Genomic DNA, 25,892 nt, shown 5'->3' on the forward strand with positions numbered 1-25,892 from the left:
TGCAGCGCTCCCTCAGTACTGCACTGGGAGAGTTGGCCTAGATTTACTTGCTCAAGCCCCAGGAGTGGGACTTGAACTGACTACCTTCTGACAAGATGAGAGTGCTGCCCACTGAGGCATGACAACAGGCCCATGGGGCTAAATGGCTTCCTCCTGTACCTATGAGTGCAGCCAAAAGCCAGAAATATGTGAGGAACTCAAGACTACAGGATGTTCAATACAGAAGTAGACAACATGAACCCATAGACCTCAACAACAGATCAAACAATAACAGTCCTCATCATAAGAGCTCACTGTGCTCATTTCACACACTGTAAATCCCTCTCGTCCATTTTACACCCTTGTCTCCAATCAGTAAGGCTCCTTGTCTCTAGTGGAACCTCCGAACAGTTGCCTCCCAGGGCCACTCCAGATCGCTTGGGTGCAAGTGGCCAGTAAAGCTCTTACAATTCTGCTTCGGGAATGTCCTTAGCGTCCCCCAACCTAAAAGGACAAGGACAGCTGGTGCATGGGAACACCATCACCTCCAAGTTCCCCTCCAAGTCGTACACATACCATCCAACTTGGTGATATATCGGTGTTCGTTCGTCACTGGGTCAAAATCCAGGCACTCCCAAACTAGCGGCACTATGGGAGCAACCTTCACCAGCGGACTGCAGTGGTTCAGGAAGGAGGCCCACCACCTTCTCAAGGGGCAACTAGGGATGGGCAATAAATGCTGGCCTGCTGGCGACATCTGCATCCCGAGAAAGAATTGAAGAACCCAAGAAGAGCAGTCTTGTCTTATGCCCACCCAATCGCTTTGGCATCACAGCCAATGTTACTGACCTGTCAGAGGCAAGGTGCTAATTGGTGGCATTCGATGCCCACAGGGGGGTTGTTGTGTATGGATTTAGTGCCTGCAGTAACCGCGTGGATAGAAATGCTGCTGCACTCCTCCAGGATGTCACACACACATAGCAAACAGAGATGGTTCTCCTCTGAGCCTTATTCTCAACTCGATTGGACATGTATCCATTCCAGATATTCTGCTACAATAGCCACCCTGTTTCTTTGTACATTACATTAGCATTCTCCTGCTCGAGGCAGTGACTGATGCTTGGGTCAGTTCCACAGGTGCAGCAGCGCATGGTGCGTAAACCAGGTAAACTTTCTGCACGTGTTGGCAGACAAATGGGCTATTTGACCATGGAGGGCAGCACCCCTGAACCGAAATCTGTCCTCACTTAACCCGAGCTTAACAAAGGGAGTCATCGGTTACAGATTAAGAGCGGGAGAATTACTTATTTCCCAATCCTTAACCAAGCACCTGGTTGAGATATTTTAACCTAAAACAGACCAGAAGCAGAAACAGACCTAGAACCTTGACCTCTGTATTGTGTGTTAGGCCCCAGCTGGAGTATTGTGTCCAATTCTGGGCACCGTGCTTTAGGAAGGATGTCAAGGCCTTGGAGAGGGTGCAGAGGAAATTGACCAGAATGGTTCCAGGGCACGAAGGACTTCAGCTATGGGAGAGACTGGAGAAGCTAAAACTGTTCTCCATAGAGCAGTGAAGGTTAAGGGGTGATTAAACAGATGTTCCTTACGGCCAAAGGGATCACAGGGTATGGAGAGAAAGCTGGAAAGGGGTACTGAGGTTGAATGATCAGCCATAACCTTATTGAATGGCGGTGCAGGCTCGAAGGGCCGAATGGCCTGCTCCTGCACCTAATTTCTATGTTCTATGTTCTATGTTATATAACACACTACTAATTGTACTCTTGAAGACTGAAATACTAAAATAGTTGTTTATTGTAATTCATTCTGCAATGAAAGCTGTTTTATTCATCTATGATATATCAAAAATATTACATCTGCAAGCAACTTTTCCCATCATAATTATATCCATCCATATTTACAATGGCAACTGCCTATATAAACATGTCACACTGTAATTACACCCTCCCACCAGTGTTGGCACTGTAACGCCTCTGTTCATGTCACCCCATTCCTCAGTCTGTACTGCAGAGAATGTCTCAAATCCCCAACTCTGTTTCCCTGCTTCCCAGATTGCTGTGGGCTTTGCTACTTAACTATAAAAAATATATAAAATCAAAAGTATTACATGAAAATAAGCAGAAGCATGCATGACTGTAAAATGGCGAGTAAGTTATACCGACCTGCCCTGGTCCAATTATCCTCTAACCCTGTAAACAGGAGAGTAAGAAAATGAAAATTGCCTCAAACACGCACACACAGGATTGAATTTGTATGTGCTATCCTGATGGAAAGGCATTTATAATGGAGGGAATGAGTGAGGAGCAATGCTGAAGGAGCACATATACAATTAAACCCAGTGACAATGATCTGGGCCATATCAGCACTCAACTTTGTGAGGTAACATTAGCTCTGAGAAATGTCATCAGCTTATGTCAAGAAGTTTAGAACTTTTTTTGGGGGGCGGGTGAAGTCCTGTGGTTTCTAGGAAGGTAAAGTGGAGTTCGGAATGATTCTCTTCCTCTGTGCTGTTCCCAGAGTGCGCGTTTCTCATTCTTGCTCAGGTCACACATTCCCATACACAAGACTCTTGTCAAACTCCCAGTTTTCGTAAATATCATGATCTTGGCTTGAATTGATGCAGCGGTTAGGTTTGATTTCCAGGGCCTCCTCCTCTTTCTTCTGTAATAGAAAAGGAAATGAGCGAAGTGTCAATCAGCATGATCTGTATTTGGTATCTTTGTGTCTAATTAGATTATTGATACTGAAGAGTGTTGGGTTTGTTTATCTGCGCCAGCCATGGCTCTGTGGTTTAAGTGCTCTCTCTCTCTCTCTCTCAGTCCCGAGTCAGAGTGTCGTCAATTCAGGTTCCACTCCAAAGGCTTGCGCACACAAACCGAGACCGACACTCCAGTGCAGTGCGGAGGGAGCGTTGCACAGTCGGAGGCGCCGTATTTCGGGTGCGATGTTAAACCGAGACGCTTGGCCTCTCAGGTGGATGTAAAAGATCCCATGGCACTATTTCGAAGAGGAATAGGACCATTCTTCCCGGTGTCCTGGATCAATATTTATCCCTCACCAACATCTGGCCATTTATCACTGCTGTTTGTTGGAGCTTGCTGTGCGCAAATTGGCTACCGCGTTCCCTACATCACAATCGTGACTACACTTCAAAAGCACGTCATTGGCTGTGAAGCACTTTGGGTCGTCCAGAGGCGCCGAAAGGAGAGGTGTTATAAATGGGAGTTCTTTCTTTCGGTTCCTGTTTGTAAAAAGCAGTGTCAGGTTCAATTCTGTGCCTTTAACGGGCTTACATTGTTTTTCGGACTGGAGGAAGTTCTTTTCTGCTCCCTCTCTAAGGCCTTCACATCCTTCCTGAAGTGCGGTGCCCAAAATTGGACATAATACTCCAGTTGAGGCCGAACCGGTGTTTTATACAGGTCCATTATAACTCCCTTGCTTTTGTACTCTATGCCTCTATTTATGAAGCCCAGGATCCCGTTAGCTTTTTAACCGCTTTCTCAACCTGCCCTGCCACCTTCAGCGATTTGTGTACATATTCCCTCAGTGGTGTTCCCCAGGGGTCAGTACTGGGACCACTGCTTTTATTGATATATAATAATGGCTTGGACTTGGGTGTACAGGGCATAGTTTCAAAATTTGCAGATGACACAAAACTTGGAGGTATATTGAATAGAGAAGAGCATAGTGACAAACTTCACTAGGGCATAGACATAGACAAGCTGGTGAAATGGGCAAACACGTGGCAGATGAAATCTAACGCAGAAAAATGCCTAGATACATTTTGGTAGGAAGAATGAGGAGAGGCAATATAAACTAAAGGGCACACTTCTAAAGAGGGTGCAGGAACAGAGAGACCTAGGGGTATATGGGTACAAATCACTGAAGGTGGCAGGGCAGGTTGAGAAAGTGGTTAAAAAGCTAACGGGATCCTGGGCTTCATAAATAGAGGCATAGAGTACAAAAGCAAGGAATTTATGCTGAACCTGTATAAAACACTGGTTCGGCCCCAGCTGGAGTATTGTGTCCAATTCTGGGCACCACACTTTAGGAAGGATGTGAAGGCCTTAGAGAGGGAGCAGAAAAGATTTACGAGAATGGTTCCAGGGATGAGGGACTTCAGTGACGTGGATAGACTGGAGAAGCGGGGTTGTTCTCCTTGGAGCAGAGAAGGTTGAGAGGAGATTTGATGGAGGTGTTCAACATCCTGAGGGGTCTGGACAGAGTAGATAGAGAGAAACTGTTCCCATTGGTGGAAGGGTCGGGAACCAGAGGACACAGATTTAAGCTGATTGGCAGAAGAACCAAAGGCAACATGAGGAAAAACGTTTTTACGCAGCGAGTGGTTAGGATCTGGAATGCGCTGCCTGAGAGGATGGTGGAGGCAGACTCAATCGTGGCTTTCAAAAGGGAGTTGGATAAGTCCCTGAAGGAAAATAATTGCAGGGCCCCAGGGAAAGGGCGGAGGAATGGGACTGGCTGAGGTGCTCCTGCAGAGAGCCGGCACGGGCTCGACGGGCCGAATGGCCTCCTTCTGTGCTGTAACCATTCTATGATTCTATAATAATGTGTGATTTCTGATGCTGTTATCGAGAGAGGTGGGAAGGCGCCATACAATCGTATGTCTTTCTTTATCTGTAAAGCGCTATGGGATGCCTGAAGTGGTGAAATGGTGGTGTATAAATGGGAGTTAATGCCTTGTACTCTGTGTGTGCGTGATCAAGGAATAATTGTGACGCTATGAAAAGCAATAAGAAGAATAAAAGTGGACGGACCTAGGAACAAGGCACAACAACAGCACACCCAGCCCAGTCGACCCTCAAACGCCTCCTCAATAACATCTGGGGACTTGTGCCAACATTGGAAGAATTAAGCTATGCGAAGATGGTGTCTGGAGACAAAGAGTTACCAACAAGCCAGTCGCACCACAAATGCTTATGCCTTTTTTAGCCCAACAGATCCACTCGTGGGGACACTTGGCCTCACAACAGATGACGGCACGGTTCCAGAAAAGCAAGTGGGGTCGGGGATTTAAAAAACATGCCCAGCTGGTAGCAGACTGCTGTGTGGTTTGCCAAAAAACTAATTCTGGACCCATCATGGTAATGCCCCAACTGAGGCCCCCTGCCCCTCTCGAACCATTCCAGCATCTGCAGGTTGATTATATATCTCTTCCTTCATGCCAAGGATACACTAACATTCTTGTCATGGTCGACAGATTCTCTAGATGGGTAGAAGCTGTCCCAACTAAAAGAGCCACAGCCAATCACACTGCAAAGGTCTTGTGTAAGGATTACATTCCCCGATGGGGAGTCCCGAGTCGCATTGACTCAGATCAGGGAACACACTTCATAGGTGCTGTTTGCCAAGAAGTCTGTAGGTTACTGAACATTACGTGGGATTTACACTATCCTTATCATCCACAATCATCAGGACAAGTAGAGTGAATTAATCGAACTCTGAAACAACGGCTTGCCAAATATCACCAAGAAGGAACACCATGGCCCCAGGCACTACCAATAGTGCTATGTAGCATTAGGGCAACCCCAAACAGAACTACAGGTCTAAGCCCATTTGAAATTATAACAGGAAGACCCATGTTGCTGCCAGGAACTATCGATTTACGGAAAGCTGATGTTCACTTAATGAGTGACACTTTGTTATCATACTGTCAGGACCTAACCAATGCTATTAGTTCTGTTTCCCAACAGGTATCGGCAGCTTGGGGTAATCCACCCGAAGGAGGACATGACATCATCCCGGGAGTTTGGGTGTATGTGAAAAAGTTGCATAAAGAACCTTTGGGTGCCAAGTAGGAGGGACCTTACCAAGTGTTATTGACCACCCAGGCAGCTGTTAAAGTCCAAGGAAAAAAAGCCTAGATCCACGCTTCACACGTTAAACAAGCACCCGTAACTGAAGCTGAAATCTGATAAGGACAATTACTTTTTGCCAAAATGTATAAATTTACTGTATTACTGACAGTGGGTATTCTAGGCATTTGCCTACTTCTTATTAGCCGACCCTCTGCACCAAAGGGAAATAGTAGGGTAGCAAGGGAATTACATGTAAATACCTTTCTATATATGTCATACATTTACGCCAAACAAGGTAACATTTCTAGTTGTTGGGTGTGCGCGCATATTCCTATTCACTCAAAGGGAGGGATTCCCTTGAGGCCAGTTCCCTTGGCGGAAATGGCTGAGTGGATAATTAATCAAAACAAAACAGGCAACGCGTTTCAGGATACGGAAAACTGGGCACGTAAATGGAAGTCAGCAGGTTACAATATGACTACCTTTGAAGGGGATACCAACTGTGGTACAATAGTTCCAAACGGCCCCCATTTTTTGTTATCACTAATAAAACGGGAATAGGAAAACCGGGGGAATCGGTCTGTCTGATTAGAAACGTCAAAAGGAGGCCAAAATATGGGGTATAGTAACCGCTCCCGGAATTATAATATAATCAAGCCACGGAACCGTCCAAAGTGGGCCGATGTGGGAGTTTTTAACGTAACGGGGATTCTGAATAAAACAGATGGAAAAGCCTGGACAGGCCCCGGAGTGTTGCTGACAAAGAAACAGCTAACATTCATTGCCTATAATGGCAACTATTGGGTGTTTGGCCACAAGGCCTACCTTTGGCTGTCCCAGAATTGGATAGGATCCTGCTATTTAGCCTATATTGTGCCATATATGTATCATATAAAGTCACTGTCGGAACATTTACACTGTCCTAAGAGAGCTATCACAGAAACAGAGAGGTTCTTTGTCATTCTGATCCCTGGGTATGGGACCGCCAGACTGGCAAGGGAATCCATTAACATGGCATCCGTTGTGGAATGGGTAGCCAATGATACCTCAGAGGCCCTAGTTAAAATCAATGCAGAAATGGTAGCGATCCGCACAGTAGCCCTTGACTATATCCTGGCTGAAAAGGGAGGTACTTGCGCCCTACTCGGAACATGCTGATTACCACCTACCGCCCTCCTTCAGCTGATGAATCAGTACTCCTCCATGTTGAACACCACTTGGAAGAAGCACTGAGGCTAGCAAAGGCACAGAATGCACTCTGGGTGGGCGACTTCAATGTCCATCACCAAGAGTGGCTCGGTAGTACCACTGCTGTCCGAGCACTGAAGGACATAGCTGCCACACAAGGTGAGCGGCAGGTTTTGATCATCAGCAAAGTGATGGAAGGTGTTGTCGACAGTGCTATCAAGCGGTATTTACTCACCAATAATCTGCTCATCGATGCTCAGTTTGGGTTCCGTCAGGACCACTCGGCTCTAGACCTTATTACAGCCTTGGTCCCAACATGGACCAAAGAGCTGAATTCTAGAGATGAGATGAGAGTGACTGTAACATCAAGGCAGTATTTGTCCAAGGAGCCCTAGTAAAAGGCTTGCATTTGTATAGCATCTTTCATGACCTCAGGATGTCCCAAAGCACTTTACAGCCAAATTACTTTGGAAGTGTAGTTACTATTGTAATGTAGAAAATGCAAGTCTTTTAGTAAAAGTGAAGTCAATGGGAATCAGGGGGAAAGCTCTCCACTGGCTGGAGTCATACCTAGCACAAAGGAAGATGGTCGTGGTTGTTGGAGGTCGATCATCACAGCCCCAGGACATCGTGGCAAGAGTTCCTCAGGGCAGTGCCTAGGCCCAACCATCTTCAGCTGCTTCACCAGTGACCTGCCCACCATCATAAGGTCAGAAGTGGGGATGTTGGCGGATGATTGGACAGTGTTTAGTTCCATTTACAACTTCTCAAATGATGAAGCAGTCCGTGCCCGCATGCAGCAAGACCTGGACAACATTCAGGCTTGGGCTGATAAGTGGCAAGTAACATTCGTGCCACACAAGTGCCAGGCAATGACCATCTGCAACAAGAGAGTCTAACCACCGCCGTATGACATTTAACGACATTACCATTACTGAACTCCTATCATCAACATCCTGGGGGTCACCATTGACCAGAAACTTAACTGGACCAGCTACATAAATACTGTGGCTACAAGAGCCGGTCAGAGGTTGGTATTCTGTGGCAAGTGTCTCATCTCCTGACTCCCCAAAGCCTTTCCACCATCTACAAGGCATGTCAGGAGTGTGATGGAACATTCTCCACTTGCCTGGATGAGTGCAGCTCCAACAACACTCAAGAAGCTCGACACCATCCAGGACAATGCAGCCCGCTTGATTGGCCCCCCATCCACCACCTTCAACATTCACTCCCTCCACCACCAGCGCACCGTGGCTGCAGTGTGTACCATCTACAAGACTGAAGCAACTCGCCAAGGCTTCTTCGTTGGCACCTCCCAAGTCTGCGACATCTATCACCTAGGAGGACAAGGGCAGCAGGTTTATGGGAACACCACCACCTCCACGTGCCCCTCCAAGTCACACACCATTCTAAGTTGGATCTATAATATTGTTCCTTCATCGTCGATGTGTAAAAATCCTGGAACTCCCAACCCTAATAGCACTGTTGGAGCACCTTCACCACACGGACTGCAGCGGTTCAGGAAGACGGCTCACCACCACCTTCTCAAGGGCAATTAGGGAAGGGCAATAAATGTGGGCCTTATTAGCGATGCCCACAGTCCATGAATGAAAAAAAAGTCACTCAAGCAGACAGCTGTTACCTGGGCCACTTTGGGCAGTGCAGGGAGCAGTTTGGCATATTTCTCAGCCTTCTGTTTTGGACTTAACGACCGCATTTCAGACTTGTCCTCTGACACAGGTGTTTCTGTCTTATCCGTCTCATTTCCTGCTGGTCTAAAAACATATTTTAGGACAGACTTAGAAGCACCGTAAATAATAAGGGAGATTCTGGTTGGAATTAGTAGGATTGCCGGCTGATTATAATATTTGGACCGCATTTTAACCTTTGCACCTGGCACACTGTCTGAAATCAAGCCCATTTTACTACTTCAAACTCATGCTGAGGGTAAGGAACATGGTTCACTGTGAAGAGGACTTATGGGACTTCAGGAGGACAGAGAGAGACTGGGAGATGGGCCGAGAAATGTATGGTGATACATTTTACGAGGAGTAAAAAGGAGAGATCAGAGTACCTGACAGCACAGGAGCCTGTTCGCCCATCGTACCTGTGCCAGCACTATCTGCTCCCTGCTCTTTCCCCATAGACCTGCAATGTTCTCCCCTTCAAGTATTTATTCAATTCCCTTTTGAAAGTTCCAATTTAATCTGCTTCCACCGCACTTTCAGGCAGTATATTCCAGATCATAACTCGCTGTGTTAAAAAATAAATTCTCCTCCTCTCCCTCCGCTAGTTCTTTAGCCAATGAGCCTGGTTACCCACCAGCGGCAATAGTTTCTCCTTATTTACACTATCAAAACCATTCTGGATTTTGAACGTCTTGATGAAATCTCTCCTTAACCATCTCTGCTCAAAGGAGAGCAATCCCAACTTCTCTAAGTTTCTCCACATAACTGAAGTCTCTCATTCCTGGAACTATTCTGGTAAATCTCCTCTGCACCCTCTCCAAGGCTTGATATCCTTCCCAAAGTGTGATGCTTTAAATGTAGTAGAGGAGCAGAAAAACTTAGTGATTCAGATATACGCAAATATTCAAAAATGGGAGGACAAGCTGCAAGAGAAAAACGTTTGGTGGCAGATATATAACTTGCTGCAGGGACAATCGCTTGCCATTGTTTAAAAATGTAAATCAGGATGTTTCCATAATGGGCAGCTAATCACAATGCCGATTTCAAACCAGGCTGCAGGTTGAAATTCCACCCGGTGCCCTCCTACAATGGGGGCCTAAAAAGCCAAGAGGTCAAATAAGACCAGCAAAAATCACTCACCTGACCGGTCTCCATTCTTCCACCCTTCATAAACTTGAGCTCATCCAAAACTCTGCTGGTCCATGTCATAACTTGCACTATCCCGTTCACCCATCACCCTGCCGTTGCTCGCTGGCCTACATTGGCTCCTGGTCTGGCAACACCTCGATTTTAAAATTCACATCCTGGTTTTCAAATCTCTCCATGGCACTCCCATCCCTATCTCTATAACCTCCTCCAACCCTACAACTGTCGGAGATCTCCGCGCTCCTCCAATTCTGGCCTCTTACACGTCCCCGATTTCCATCACTTCTCCATTGGCGGCCATACCTTCAGCTGCCTAGATCTTAACTCTGGAAATTGCTATTGTTGGTGGTGCTAAGATTCCTGTGTCCAGTTTTAGGCATCTTACATTAGGGAGGGTGTTTCGGCCATGGAGAGGGTATATGAACTAGCAATTATATAGTGCCTTTCATATCCTCAGGGTGTCCCAAACCATGGTTTACTTTCTGCATCCACATTTCAACAACTTGCATTAATATAGCGCCTTTAACATAGTAAAACATCCCAAAGCACGTCACAGGAGTGATTATCAAACAAAGGTTTGCCACCGAGACACATAAGGAGATATTAAGACAGGTGACCAAAATCTCGGTCAAAGATGCAGGTTTTAAAGAGCGTCTTAAAGGAAGAGAGCGCGGTGGAGTGGTTTAGGGAGGAAATTCCAGAGCTTGGGATCTATGCAGCGGAAAAAATTTCCATCAATGGCAGGTTGATGGAAATTGGGGGAATGCGCAAGAGGCCAGAATTGGACGAGCACAGAGATCTAGGAAGGTTGTGGGGCTGGAGGAGTTCACAGAGATAGGGAGGAGCAAGGCGAGGCCACAGTTGCTCCCATACTCACTTGCCGTTTCTCCTGCATGCCTTGACAATTAAGCAAACCACAGCCATAGAGACGATTAGAAGCATGGTCCCTCCTGCAGCAGCCAAAGGGATTGTTGGTATCTTCTCCAACATTCTCTCAACTAAGGTATAAAAAGGGAAAAAACGAGGACAATATAAGTGCTAATGTACTTTGTTCCAAAAATCTCTTGTACACCCTTAGAATGAATAACCCCCCCCACATCAATGAGCAGCAACCTGTGCCCCATTTCCATAAGCGTCAACCTTTTCAGCTGGCTATCCAACTGTAAGAGGCGGCATTGAAAATGAGTCCGATCCTCTCAAGCCTCTTGGGTGGACCACTATTTTGAAGAAGAATGACAGGACAGTTCTCCCCAGTGTACTGGGGCTGATATATATATCCCTCAACCATCATCGCTTGGTCATTGCTGTTTTTGTGATCTTGCTATGCGCAAATGTGGATGCCCCATTACCACGGTGACCATCCTCCAAAAAAAAAGTACTTAGGTGGCGGCGTAGCACTCTCACCTCTGAGTTAGAAGCTCTGTGGGTTCAAATCCCATTCCAGAGACTTCAGCACAAAAATCTAAGCCGGCACTCCCAGTGCAGTGCTGAGGGAGCCCTGTGCTGTCGGAGGGGCAGTGCTGAGGGAGCGCTGCACTGTTGGAGGTGCAGCACTGAGGGAGCGCCGCACTGTCGGAGGGGCAGTACTGAGGGAGCACTGCACTGTCGGAGGGGCAGTACTGAGGGAGCACTGCACTGTCGGAGGGGCAGTACTGAGGGAGCGCCACTCTGTCTTTTGGATGAGATATTAAACTGAGGGCCTGTCTGCTCTTTCAGATGGACAGCCATGATTTGGAAGAAGAGCACCCCGGTATTCTGGGGTCAATATTTATCCCTCAGCCATCATCACTAAAACAGATTATCTGGTCATTATACATTGCTGTTTATGGGAGATGCTGTATGAATTTGGCTGCTGTGTTTCCTCCATTTCAACAGTGACTACACTTTAAAAGTAATTCATTGGCTGTGAAGCGCTTTGGGACTTCTGGAGGTCGTGAAAGGCGCTATAAAAATACAGGGGTTTTTTTGCGTTCATGGTGAGACATTTTAGTGAGAACTTCGTAGATCAGTCTTTCCTCTAAACTCAATACCTCTTCGATTTTTTGCTGTTACTTTTAACAGGCTGAATGTGGTCCGCTTAATCAGCAGGGCAATCAGCACAAGTGTGCAGTGTACATAGACGTGAGCTGAACGCACAGTTATTCTGAGCAGTATACATAGACGTGAGCTGAACCCACAGCTATTCTGCACGTGTGACTCATCACTGTGATGTCCGGTGTAAGTGACTTCTGGGCAGATGAGCGCAGCAAGGAAGCTGGAGGTTGATACCCACTGACGGGAGAAAGACAATAGAGCTTTCATTTCTGTAGCGGTTGTCAGGATGTCCCAAAGTGCTTCACAGCCAATTAAGTACTTCTTAGTCACTGTTGTGCTGCAGGGAAATGCAGCAGCCCAATTGCGCACAGCAAGTTCCCACAAATTATAATGTAACAATGACCAGATAAACTTTCTTTTAGCTGTTGTTGGTTGAGGGATAAATATTGGCCCGACGACAGTGCAGCGCTCCCTCAGAACTGCCCCGCCAACAGTACTGCGCTCCCTAAGCACGGCATCTCCAACAGTGCGGCGCTCCCTCAGTTCTGCCCCGCCGACAGTGCTGCGCTCCCTCAGTACTGCCCCTCCGACAGTGCGGCGCTCCCTCAGTTCTACCCCACCGGCAGTGCTGTGCTCCCTCAGTACTGCCCCTCCGACAGTGCTGCGCTCCCTCAGTACTGCCCCTCTGACAGTGCGGCGCTCCCTCAGTTCTGCCCCACCGGCAGTGCTGTGCTCCCTCAGTACTGCCCCTCCGACAGTGCTGCGCTCCCTCAGTACTGCCCCTCCGACAGTGCGGTGCTCCCTCAGTGCTGCGCTCCCTCAGTACTGCCCCTCCGACAGTGCAGCATTCCCTCAGTACTGCCCCTCCGACAGTGCTGCGCTCCCTCAGTGCTGCCCCTCTGACAGTGCTGCGCTCCTTCAGTACTGCCCCTCCGACAGTGCGGTGCTCCCTCAGTGCAGCGCTACCTCAGTACTGCGCTTGGGAATGTTGAACTGGATTCTGGGGCTTATCTCTCTGGATTGGGATCTCGAATTCACGACCTTCTGATTGACTGGTGAGAGAGAGTGCTAAACCATCTGAGCCACGCCAAGGAATATTAAAGGTATAAATGATGGAAAGGGTCTCGCGTGCTCCTGATGCTGGGCTATATAATGCAAGTTCATTCTTTCTTTTTCACTTACATTTTATGCATAATGAGGAAAGTTTTCTAAAATCGCTTGCAATTTCTGTCTGCCAACTGCACTTTGCTGAATCTTTTTCAAATGAACGTTATAATATCTACAGGCAGACACTCACCCTTTTCAGACTGTATTTCCAACTGCATCCATGATGGTGCGCGGCCTTGAGAATTGGCCACAGAGCAGTTTATCATCTCTATGGTCAGGTTGCTCCCACTGATGGTGAGTGTGTTAGTTACCAAGGGTCCGGCCCTGATGCACTGTGTCTTGTAGACCCCATCTGATCCAGTCACTTTGATACTCCTTCCTGGCCAATGCCATTTGACCTCAACTGTTGAGTTGGATTGGACGACACAAAGGCAGGTCACGTTGTCCAGATACCGCGTGCATTTCGACTCTGACAGTATGATTGCACCATCTGCATAATATGATTTGAGAGAAAGGCCTATTAAATTATCCAGATTCAGTACACAGGTGTACTACAGCAATCGAACTTTGGCCTTTATCCCAAGAGGGTTGGAATACAAACAGGCAGGAAGTTATGCTACAGTTGTAGAGAGCCTTGGTCCAAGTACATCTGGAGTATCGCGTTGAGTTCTGGGCACTGTACCTCAGGAAGATTATACTGGCCTTGGAGGAGTCGCAGCGCAGATTCTCCAGAATAATACAAGGGCTTGCATAGACTACATAAAAACATAAGAACATAAGAAATAGGAGCAGGAGTCGGCCATCTGGCCCCTCAATCCTGCTCCGCCATTCAATAAGATCATGGCTGATTTGATTTTGATATCAACTCCACTTCCCTGCCCTCTGCCCACAACCCTCGACTCCCTTATCGCTCCAAAATCTGTCTATCTCCACCTTAAATATATTCAATGACCCAGCCTCCACAGCTCTCTGGGGCAGAGAATTCCAAAGATTCATGACTCTCTGAGAGAAGAAATTCCTCCTCATTTCCGTTTTAAACTAGGTTTGCATTTTGTCGAGCACAGAAAAGTAATGGATTATCTAATCCAGGTGTTTACGATAATTGAAGGATTTGGTAGAGTCGATAGAGATAAACTAGTTCCTCTGGTGGGGGAAGGGAGTCCAGAACAAGGGGATCAGTCTTAAAATTAGAGCTAGTCCATTCAGGGATGGAGTCAGGAAGATCTTCTTCACACAAAGGGCAGTGGAAATCTGGAAATCTCACCTCAAAAATGTTGCTGGCGCTTTCAAGATTGAGATCGATAGATTTGTTGGGAAAAGGTATCAAGGGATATGGAGAAAAGGCAGATAAATGGAGTTGAGGTACAGATCAGACATGATCTAAGTGAATGGGTTAACTGAGTGGCTAATTACCAGCCTGGATTCTCGGGCTCCAGTCTATGGGTTTGGAGATCTCCTGAGGTGCTGAAAGGCGCTATATCAATGAAAGTTCTGTCTTTCCTCCATTTGAATTTAAAGCTTTGTCATTTGAGAGCGTCTTAAGAATTCTGAATTACAGAACAAATTCAATTTTGGATCAAATTCAAAATGCAGGAACTTAAAAAAAAATTTAAGGTACTCACATTGGGTCGGAATTGTAACGGGTGCAGACTGTGAGCTACCCAGGGTATTTGTTGCTTTGCAGTAGTACGAGATTTCCTCTCCGAAGCCAATGGGAACCGTGATAGTTTGACCAACTCCTCTCAGTTCTGTATCTCTTCCGTGGGAGACCTTGGACCAGGAGAACCTGTGGATTGCTGGGTTACCCTTACTGGAACAATTCAGGGTAATTATATTTCCTTTTATGAATGTCATGCTGATGTGAGTGTTTCGAGGAAAGTCTTTGAAATACAAAAATGATGAACACATTAAATTACTGCGCTAACGTCAGGCGTGAGATGGAGTGCTCACCACGCCTGGAGTGGTGCAATCTGCAACAGCACCCAAGAAGGTCGACACCATGCATGACAAAGCCGTCCGCTTGATCGACAGCCCATCCACCACCTTAAGCATCCTCTCCCTCTACCACAGACGCACCATTGCTGCAAGGATACAGGATGCACTGCAGCAACTCATCAAGTCTTCTTCGACATCATTTTCCAAACCCGGAATCTCCACACCTAGAAGGACAGGGGCAGCAGGTGCATGGGAACACCATCGGCTCCAAATCCCCCTCCGATTCACACACGTACCATCCCGACTTGGAGATATATCGGCTGTTCCTTCATCGTAACTGGGTCCAAATTCCTGGAACTCGGCACCTAACAGCACTGTGAGATCATCTTGACCATTGGGACTGCAGCGGTTCAAGGCGGCGGCCTGCCACCACTTTCTCAAGGGCAATTAGGGATGGGCAATAAATGCCAGCCTTGCCAGCGACGCCCACATCCCGAGAATTAATTAAACAAAGAGAACCCAGGGTGAGTTTAACACTTAATATGTGAATCTCGAACTTTGACTGGGGCGGCATACAAGCTCAGGCTGGATACAGCTCCATACACGAGCATGTGTGCAAACTGTTCTCTGTTCCTGATTAGAGTCTGATTTTACATAGAATTGCAAAGAATGTATGGCACAGAAGCAGGTTATTTGGCCCAACTGGTCTGTGCCGGGGTTTATGCTCCCCACGAGCCCCGCCCAATCCTTCTCCATCTCACCCTATCAGCATTCTCTTCTAATCCTTTCTCCCTCATGTGTTTATCTAGCTTCCCCTTAAATGTATTTTTGCCATTCGCCTCAACCATGCCCTGTGGTAATAGAAACATAGAAATTTACAACACAGAAGGAGGCCATTTTGGCCCATCGTGACCACGCCGGCCGACCAAGAGCTGCGCGGCCCTTGGTCAGCAACCCTGAAGGTTACATATAAACCTATGAACAATGATGGAAAGGCAAAGAGCACCCAGCCCAACCAGTCCGCCTCAAACAACTGTGACACCCCTTATACTGAAACATTCTCCACTCCAACCCAACCGGAGCCAGGTGATCTCCTGGGAGAGGCAAAAACCAGATAAAAATCCAGGCCAATTTAGGGAGAAAAAATCTGGGAAAATTCCTCTACGACCCATCCAGGCGATCAACACTAGTCCAGGAGATCACCCTGGCCATATTCGATTCTTTCAGTACCTACCATTATATCTGTGCCGTCCAACAAAAGGTTATCCAGTCTAATCCCAATTACCAGCTCTAGGTCCGTAACCCAGCAGATTATGGCACTTTAAGTGCCCATCCAACCATCTCTTAAACGTGGTGAGGGTTTCTGCATCCACCACTCTTCCAGGCAGCAAGTTCCAGATCTCCACAACCCTCTGTGTAAAGAAGCCCAAATCCCCTCTAAACCTTCCATCAACCACCTTAAAACTATGCTCCCTCAAAATAGACCCCTTCACCAATGAAAATAGGCCCTTATTATCCACTATGTCTAGGACCCTCAATATTTTGTACATCTCAATGAGGTCTCCTCTCAACCTCCTTTGTTCCAAAGAGAACAACCCAGCCTATCCCTCTGTCCTCATAACTAAGATTTTCCATTCCAGGCAGCATCCTAGTAAATCTCCTCTGCACCCTCTCTGGTGCAATCACGTCCTTTCTATAATACGGCGACTAGAACTGCACGTAATACTCCAGCTGTGGCCTAACCAAAGCATTATACAATTTAAGCATAACCTCCCTGCTCTTATATTCTATGCCTCGGCCAATAAAGTCAAGCATTCCGTATCCCTTCTTAATCACCTTATCCACCTGGCCTGTTACTTTCAGGGATCTGTGGACAAGCACTCCAAGGTCCCTTTGTTCATCTACACTATTAAGTGGCCTACCGCTTAATGTGTATAGCCTTTCCTTATTAACCCTCCCAAAGTGATTCACCTCACACTTCTCCATTTACCACTGCTCTGCCCACCTGACCAGTAGATTGATATCCTCCTGCAGCCCATGACTTTCCTCTTCATTATCAAACCACACAGCTAATTTTAGTGTCGTCTGCAAACTTCTTAATCATACCCCCTATATTCAAATTTAAATCGTTGATATATACCACAAAAAGAAAGGGACCCAGTACTGAGCCCTGCGGAACCCCACTGGAAACATCCTTCCAGTCACAAAAACATCCATCAATCATTACCCTTTGCTTCCTACCTCCAAGCCAATTTTGGATCCAACTTGCCATTTTGCCCTGGATCTCATGGGCTTTAACCTTCATGACCAGTCTACCATGTGGGACCTTATCAAAAGCTTTGCTAAAGTCCATATATACTATATCACTACCCTACCCTCATCGACCCTCTTGGTTACCTCCTCAAAAAATTCAATCAAGTTAGGCAAACACTATCTTCCCTTAATAAATCCGTGCTGTCCCTAATTAATCCTTGCCTATCAAAATGCAGATTTATCCTGTCTTTCAGGACTTTTTCCAATAATTTTCCCACCAATGAGGTTAGGCTGACAGGGCTGTAATTACTCGGCCTATCCCTTTCTCCCTTCTTAAACAAGGGTACCACATTAGCAGTCCTCCAATCCTCCAACACCATGCCCAGATCCAAAGAGGACTGGAAAATGATAGTAAAGGCCTCTGCTATTTCCTTTTTTACTTCTCTCATCCGGGCCTGGGGACTTATCTACTTTCAAAGCTGCTAAACCCCTTAATACTTCCTCTCTCATTATATTTATTTCATCCAGAATATCACACTCCTCCTCGATAGCAGTATCTGCATTGCCCCTTTCCTTTGTGAAAACAGATGCAAAGTATTTGTTAAGAACCCTACCAACATCTTCCGCCTCCACACAAAGATTACCCTCATGGTCTCTAATAGGCCCTACCCTTTCTTTAGTTACTCTCTTACTCTTAATATATTTATAGAACATCTTATGGTTTTCCTTAATTTTGTTAGCCAAGAATTTCTTATGCTCTCTCTTAGCATTCCTAATATCCTTTTTAATTATACCTCTTAACTTTCTATATTCCTCTAAAGATTCTATAGTATTTAGCCATTGGTATGTGACACAAACATCCCTTTTTGTCTTTATCCTCCCCTGTAAGTCCCTAGACATCCAGAAGGCTCTAGAGGTGTGTCTTCCACATTCTCATCATTCTCCTGAATTCCTCTTTGGATTTATTAGTGACTAACTTACATTCATGGCCCCTAGTTTTAAACTCGCCCCACAAGTGGAAACATCTTCTCTGAGACAATCCTATTGAACCGCTTCATAATTTCAAAGAGCTGTATCAGCTAACACTTCAGCCTTCTCTTTTCCAGAGAATAGAGCCCAGCGTGTTCAGTTCTTCCAGATAATAAGCACTCAGTTCTGGTACCACCCTTGTAAATCTTTTTTTTCACCTTCACTAGTGCCTCATTTAGTAAGTGACCAACTGCACCTGTAAGGCAAACAAGACTTTATAGCCAATACTTACATTTTACACTCAAGGTGACAGAGTTCACCAGTTGATGGGCAGTTTCGGGATATTTGGACGTACAGTGAACAGTTAACCCATGATGCTTGAACGAAGGTTTAAAGGTCAGCACAGTGGAAACCTCGTCACTGCTCTTGGTGATGGTGCCGACAGTGGAATCTGGCAATGCACTCCAGTTTAGAAAGGGATGATTATCAGGGCAAGCGTATAAGGCTTTGCAGATTATACTCGCGGGTTTCCCTTCGGTTATATCCTCTGTGAGTAATATTTCCGGTCTATCCGGAATCTCTGGACAAGAAGAAAGATACAGAGGTTTACAGTCAAACAGAACAGAGCCATCGATCCAATGATTCACTTGGGTTTGTCCGATACTTTTCATTGGATTGTAGAAACGTACAGCACAGAAAGAGGCCATTTGCCTGTCGTGACTGTGCTAGCTGTTTGAAAGCGCAGTCATGCTTAGACCCACCCCTGCTTTTTGTCCGTAACCCTGAAAATTCTTCATCCTCAAGAACCTGTCCAATGCCTTTTTAACATTATTGATGGAATGGGCTCCCAGCTTGGGCCTTCCAGATCTCCACAACTCTGAGTAAAAAAAACTTCTCCTTATCTCCCCTCCAGATCTTTTCTCCAATTTTTGAATCTACGGCCTCCAGTAATTGACCCAGGAAATAGTGTTTCTCCACTTACTCTTTCAAACCTCTCATCTTCTTGAAAACCTCGATTAGGTCACCTCTGAACATGTGAACCCAGATCATGAATGCTGACAGAGTATTTGGGAGTGTAGGGAATTGCAACCCACTCAACCGTTTTCTCACAGGATATCCCCACACAAATGGTGATAATTTTAACGTTTATCGGCAGAGAAATTGATTGCTCGCTTTACACCTTGTCTGGTATTCAGTTCCATCTTTTTCAATCAGTTGCTATACTTCTCTACATTGTAACTAAGGCTACAGTTTCCAGGTAATTCATGGGCTGTGAAACGAATTGGAACATCCTGAAGATGTGAATGGCGCTATATAAATGCAAGTTCTTTCTTTCTTTATCGACCTCGGACTTCAAAATGACCACTACCACTAACACAGGAGGCCATTCAGCCCACCGTGCTTGTGCTAGCTCTTTGAAAGAGCGATCCAGTTAGTCCCATTCCCCTCTTTGCTCTTTCCACATAGCCCTGCAAATGTGTCCTTTGCAAAGATTTATCCAATTTCCTTTTTCAAATTTAGTATTGAATCCGCTTCTGCCGCCCTTTCAGGCAGTGCATTCCAGATCACAACAACTCGCTGCGTCAAAATATTTCTCCTCATCTCCCCCTGCTGGTTCTTTTGCCGATTATCATAAATGTGTCCACTCTGGCGATCGAGCGAGCCGTCCACCAGTGGAAACAGTTTCTCCTTATTTATGTTGAACCTCTAGTAACCTTCTCTGCTTGAAGGAGAACAATCCCAGCTTCTCCAATCTCTCTAAGTAATTGAAGTCACTTGTTCCTGGTACCATTCTGGTAAATCTCCTCTTCACCCTTTCTAAGGCCTTGAAATCCTTCCGAAAGTGTGCAGTGCCCAGAACTGGACATAATACTCTAGCTGGGGCCTAACCACTGATATACAAAGTGTTTAACATGACCTCCTTGCTTTTGTACCCTGAGCTTCTTCTATCTATAAAGCCCAAGAAGTTCCATATGGTTATCTCATCTTCTGGTCAATCTTGAACCTAGAGCTTCTCAAAAAGGGAAGGAATGCCCCGACACAGTTGCCAAAGGCAACGTTTTGGAAACTGTTTGGCATTACCTACATTGACATTCCACAACTATTTTGGTAGAACGTAAAATCAAATGCCACCGTTTTGGCAAGGGCACTGGAACCCACAAATTAACAATTTAAACTTTAACTGTGACTTAAATCAAATTAAAATTTGGTTGCCGGGGGTGATGATGCACTCTAGTCCCTCCGGCGCCCACCTCTCGCAGAAGGCCGCGAGCGTACCGGTGGACACCCCGTGCTCAATCTCCAGGGACACTCTGGCTCGGATGTAACCGCGGAAGAGAGGTAGGCAGTCGGGCTGAACGACCCCTCGACCGCCCGCTGCCTGGACCGGTTGATGGCCCCCTTGGCCATGCCCAGGAGCAGTCCTACGAGGAGACCTTCCAACCTGCCCACTCCCCTCAGCACAGAGTGTTGACATCCCACAACCTGTTCCAGCAAAGTGACTGAACAGCCAAGATAAAGGAATATGACAATGACCAGATCGTTTTTTTTTTGTGATGTTGGTTGAGCAATAAATATTGGCCCAGGACCTTAACCCTAAATGTAGGGAGGGCTCTCCTTCTCCCAATCATGCTGAGAGGGCCAACAAGACCTCGTTTTAACATCTCATCTGAAAGACTGTCAGCCTGGATTTTGTGCTCAAGTCTCCTGAGGTCGGACTTGAATCTACAACCGGCTAACTCACAGACAAGAGAGCGAGAATGCTACGCTCACTGAGCCATGGCTTACACTGGCAAACTGAGTATCAAAAGGAACCAAGCCTTACGGACAACCTGCAGATGGACGGGTTCTTTGAAAGTATGATCACCGAAGCCCTCTAATTGCACATAGAAGTAATATACGTCACTGTCGTCAGGACTGAGATTATTGATCCTCAACGAGCAATTCTTCTGCTCCAGGTCTCCAACTATTTTGGTTCGTCCCACGAATGTGGACATCCCATATCCGGGATCTTTGGTGTAGTAGACTGCATACTTCCAGTAATACCAGTACTTAAACCAGGCTCCATGCAGGGCTGTGTAAGGGTGTGAAGGAAAGTCAAACGTACAGGGTATAACCACACAAGATGTGCTCAGGGCCCTCCTCGACAGAGCTCGGATGGACCATTCCTTCGACAACGCGCCTGAAAAGGAAAGGGGGGGGTGTGGAGAAAGAAGTGAACTAAACAGTGTAGAACAAATGGCATCAGATCTGCTTACCCTTCTACCTGGCAACTGCCTGACACTGAACCAGACCGTTCAAAACCTTGGTGTCGTATTTGAACGGCGAGCTGTGCTTCCGACCACACATCCTCTCCACCAACATGACTGCCTCCGTAACATCGCCAGTTTCTGCTCCTGATTCAGCTCATCTGCTGCTGAAACCTTCACCCATGCCTGTTACCTCGAGACTGGACTCTTCCAAAGCTCTCCTGGCCAGCCTCCTATCCTCCGTAAACTTCTGCTACCTGTATAATAACTTGCACCAAGCCCCACTCCTAAAACCTATCTCATTGACCGTTTTTTCGTCACCTATCCTAATATTTCCTTATGTGGTTCGTGTCAATTTTTTTTTGATAACTCTCCCCTGACGTACCTTGGGTCGCTTTACTATGTTAAAGGCAAGTTGTTGTTGTTATTGTTTTTGAAAGAGAGCTCTCTGATGCTTCGCTCTACTTGATTATTTGAGAATTAGCCACCCGTTTTAGACACCCCCTTCCCAAGATCAATTTCACCCCACCCCCCCGGCCCCCCAAAATCACTTTATAATTCACCGGATAGGCCCCAGCTGGAGGATTGTGGCCAATTCTGGGCACCACACTTTAGGAGGGTTGTCAAGCCTTTGTAGAGGATACAGAGGCGTATTTACTATAATGGTCCCTATATGATGCGACTGGAGAAGCTGGGGTTGTTCTCCTTCGAGCAGAGAAGGTTGAGAGGAGATTTCATCGAAGTGTTCAAAATCATGAGTTTGATAGGGTAAGGAGAGTCAATAACCAGAGGATACAGATGTAAGATAATTGGCAAAGAACCAGAAGGGAGATGAGGAAACATTTTTTGACAGTGAGTTATGATCTGGAATGTGCGGTAGAAGCAGATTCAATAGTATCTTTGGAAAAGGGAAGTAGATAAATATTTGAAGGGGAAGTATGTGCAGAGCTATGTGGAAAGAGCAGGGGGGAATGGGATTAAATGGATCGGTCTTTCAAAGGAACGATGGGCTAATTGACCTCCTTCTGTGCTGTAAGATTCTATGGCGTAGAAATTGGGCATCGACTTACACCTGCTGGTGTCACCGCAGCCTCGGGAGGAGGTCAGGAACTTGTTTGGGGGTTTGGAGAAGGTCTTAACCCACGAGGGTGAGCCCTGTCTGTTCTGTCTGGTGTAGGCAGTCAGAATGGCTCGAATTACATTTTGCAAAGTAACTGATTATGTAGGCAGGGAGAATCTAATTACACATTCCAGACAAACTGCTGGATGTGTCTTGTCCTCCAAGGGGACCAATCAGGTCTTGTCATCCAAGTAGACCAATCAGAACTTTGGTGTTGCGAATCAACCCGACCCTTCCTTTATCATCCGAGGCCTTGCAAACGTCAAGCAGCAACCCCAACACCCTTACATTGTTTTAACATGTATTGCAGCAAGCCACTACTTCAATAAAATCAAAAAAACCTAGTCCAGAAGCTTAAATCTAAACTTACCTGAAGGATGAGTGCATCACTTTAAGAGGTGCTGACAGTGTCTCCATCTCTCTGTTTGCTCGCTGGGTTGACCTGGCGTGCTCAGGACCCAAATCTGAACTCAACATTAGGGTCAAAGTTCACCAGGACCACGAAAATGGTGGATGCAGCGGTAACTGCCACCAGCTCTTGGAAGACCCACCCTCTCCACATTACACCAGGCTAACAGGTGGCGATAAAGTTGGGAATTTCTCCCCCTATGATTCTATATCTGGTCAATACATGATTTTATACCAAATATGTTTCCTTACATTAAGTAGTTGCTCACACTCACACATGCACACTCACTCACACACTCGTGTACTGAAACATTGTCACACACTAATATACACACATTTACACTTACACATACACGCACAGTGATAAGCAGCCTCGCACACACATTCGCACAAACACTCACTCAAATATACAGTCATACACACTAGTGTACATGAAAACAGGCTCGTGTACTTACACACACAAAAATACATACACTCACACACAAACACTCACTCATAAACACACACACAGTCATATACACTCGTACATACAAAACACAAAAATACACACTTATGCACACACTCACATACACACAAACATTCTATGATTCAATATCTACTCACTATGAATGAAAGCCAAATCTATTCCCTTTCATTAAGTGGTTGCTCTCGCAATCTAAGGACGATAATGAATCAAATTTCCTGAATTCAACTCAAAGTAAATTGTACCTGGTAGCAAGCAGAGAAATATCGGCACCAATCTGAGGACCTCCATCTTCAGTTACTCTCCTAAACATAAAAATAAAAAATAGGAAGTCTTTTTTAACAAGTCTGATCCAGCATTTCTTCCTCAAACAACAATAATTTGCATTTAAATTGCACCATTCAGGTACAAAAACAGCCCAAGTTGTTTCACCAACATCAAGCCAAGGAAAGAGATTGGGAAGGGTTTGCCAAAGTCAAGGGCAACCAGCAAAAAATTTGTTGCTCTGTCATTTCCTTTGCTCGGTATTGGATCTCCTCAGCCAGGCCTCCATGGGTTTATCACTCCCTTACTCCTGCCTCTGAGTCAGAAGTTGAGGGTTTGTGACCCCGCTCCAGAGAATTGAGCACATAATCCCCGGCGTCAGTACTGAGGGAGCGCCGCACTGTCGGAGGGGCAGTACTGAGGGAGTGCTACACTGTCAGAGGGGCAGTGCTGAGGGAGCACCGCACTGTCGGAGGGGCAGTACTGAGGGAGTGCTACACTGTCAGAGGGGCAGTGCTGAGGGAGCACCGCACTGTCGGAGGGGCAGTGCTGAGGGAGTGCTGCACTGTCAGAGGGGCAGTGCTGAGGGAGCACCGCACTGTCGGAGCAGCAGTACTGAGGGAGTGCCGCACTGTCGGAGGGGCAGTGCTGAGGGAGTGCTGCACTGTCGGAGGGGCTGTGCTGAGGGAGCGCCGTACTGTCGGAGGGGCAGTACTGAGGGAGCGCCGTACTGTCGGAGGGGCAGTGCTGAGGGAGTGCTGCACTGTCGGAGGGGCAGTACTGAGGGAGCACCGCACTGTCGGAGGGGAAGTACTGAGGGAGTGCCGCACTGTCGGAGGGGCAATGCTGAGGGAGCGACGTGCTGTCGGAGGGAGAAGTACTGAGGGTGTGCTCCATTGTTGGAGGTGCCATCTCTTGGATGAGAAGTTAAACCACGTCTGCACTCTCAGGTGGATGTAGAAGATTTTAAGCCCACTATTCTGAAGAACAGCAGGGGAGTTCTCCCCGATGTCCTGGGGCCAATATGTATCCCTTAACCAACATCACTAAAAATAGTACCTTTGAGCATTACCACCATGCTATTTGTGGCACCTTGCTGTGTGAACATTGCGACATTACAAAAAGAGAACTCAGTTGTAAAGTGCTTTGGACAAAACAAGGGTTTTACCCGAGGATGAAAACATGTAGTTTGTACTTACTGAAGAATCCCGCTGGGCTGCAGATTGTATCCTGTCGGACCAGCTGTTAGTTTGATGCAATTCAGTGCACCGATATAAAGCTGCAAGTGTTGATTTGAACGGGATCTTCGGCGATTAGATTTCACTTTCTGCACCAGACAAGAGGCGATGTGCGAGCGGTTCCAGGGTCTGTGACCACATAGTTTAATGTGTTGGAGAGGATGTGAATTTTGCGGTCAGATGGTTTCTGACGTGATGCTTCGATGTCCTAATTTGGGGTAGTGGCTGTCAAAGTGTGACAATTGTTTTAACGGAAAATAACTGAAGCCTTTAATGCAGTAACTATTTGTATTTACTCTCCCTTCTGCACCAGAAGCGAGAGTTAGGACAAATATCACCAACTCCAACCCCCAGAGCAATTCCCATTGACCGTTTTCTGCACATGATCCAATAACACGTTGCCTCCACTGAGCAGCCGAACGCATCCCCCGAGCCCCCAGCCTCCTGCAGCGCAGGGACAGAGCTGGGGGTGGGGGGAGAGAGAGCGAGCTGGGGTGGGGGGAGATTCAGAGAACTTGGGGGGAGGGGAGAGAGAGAGCTTTGGGAGTGGGAGTGAGAGAGAGAGAGCTGGGGGGGGGGAGAGAGAGAGAGCTGGGGGGGGGGAGAGAGAGAGAGCTGGGGGGGGGAGAGAGAGAGAGCTGGGGGGGTGCGGAGAGAGGTGCGGGGGGAGAGAGAGAGAGCTGAGGGGGAGAGACAGAGAGCTGGGGAGGGAGAGAGAGAGCTGGGGGGGGGGAGAGAGAGCTTGGGGGTTGGAGAGAGAGAGAGAGAGAGCTGGGGGGAGCGGAGAGAGGTGTGGGGGGGAGAGCTGGGGGGGGGGAGAGGGAGAGCTGGGGGGGGGAGAGGGAGAGCTGGGGGGGGGAGAGAGAGAGCTGGGCAGGGAGAGAGAGAGCTGGGGGGGGAGAGAGAGAGCTGGGGGGGGGGAGAGAGAGCTTGGGGAGGTGGAGAGAGAGAGAGCTGGGGGTGGGAGAGAGGGAGAGAGAGCTGGGGTGGGAGGAGAGAGAGAGAGCTTGTGGGTGGG

General features: G+C 47.0%; 1 protein-coding gene across 3 annotated transcripts; it reads right to left on the reverse strand.

The window, feature by feature from the left end:
* Window positions 1-1,858: 1,858 nt before the first annotated feature.
* Window positions 1,859-25,014, reverse strand: LOC139234802 (sialic acid-binding Ig-like lectin 13). 3 transcript variants are annotated; one of them, XM_070865492.1, is made up of 9 exons: window positions 24,836-25,014; window positions 23,618-23,677; window positions 20,958-21,314; window positions 18,426-18,713; window positions 14,599-14,856; window positions 13,167-13,466; window positions 10,713-10,833; window positions 8,644-8,776; window positions 2,457-2,658 (listed from the first exon to the last, which is right to left on the reverse strand). In XM_070865492.1, the coding sequence occupies exons 2-9, from the start codon at window positions 23,661-23,663 to the stop codon at window positions 2,542-2,544; spliced, it is 1,620 nt and encodes a 539-aa protein (XP_070721593.1). In that variant the 5' UTR covers window positions 23,664-23,677; window positions 24,836-25,014; the 3' UTR covers window positions 2,457-2,541. The 3 variants fall into 3 exon arrangements, with proteins under 3 accessions (XP_070721594.1, XP_070721593.1, XP_070721595.1); XM_070865493.1 differs by lacking the exon at window positions 8,644-8,776 and having other exon boundaries at window positions 1,859-2,658; XM_070865494.1 differs by lacking the exon at window positions 20,958-21,314.
* Between the last annotated feature and the right edge of the window lie 878 nt (window positions 25,015-25,892).

Source organism: Pristiophorus japonicus, chromosome 22 (genome assembly GCF_044704955.1).
Source record: "Pristiophorus japonicus isolate sPriJap1 chromosome 22, sPriJap1.hap1, whole genome shotgun sequence".
Taxonomy (NCBI): Eukaryota; Metazoa; Chordata; class Chondrichthyes; family Pristiophoridae; genus Pristiophorus; species Pristiophorus japonicus.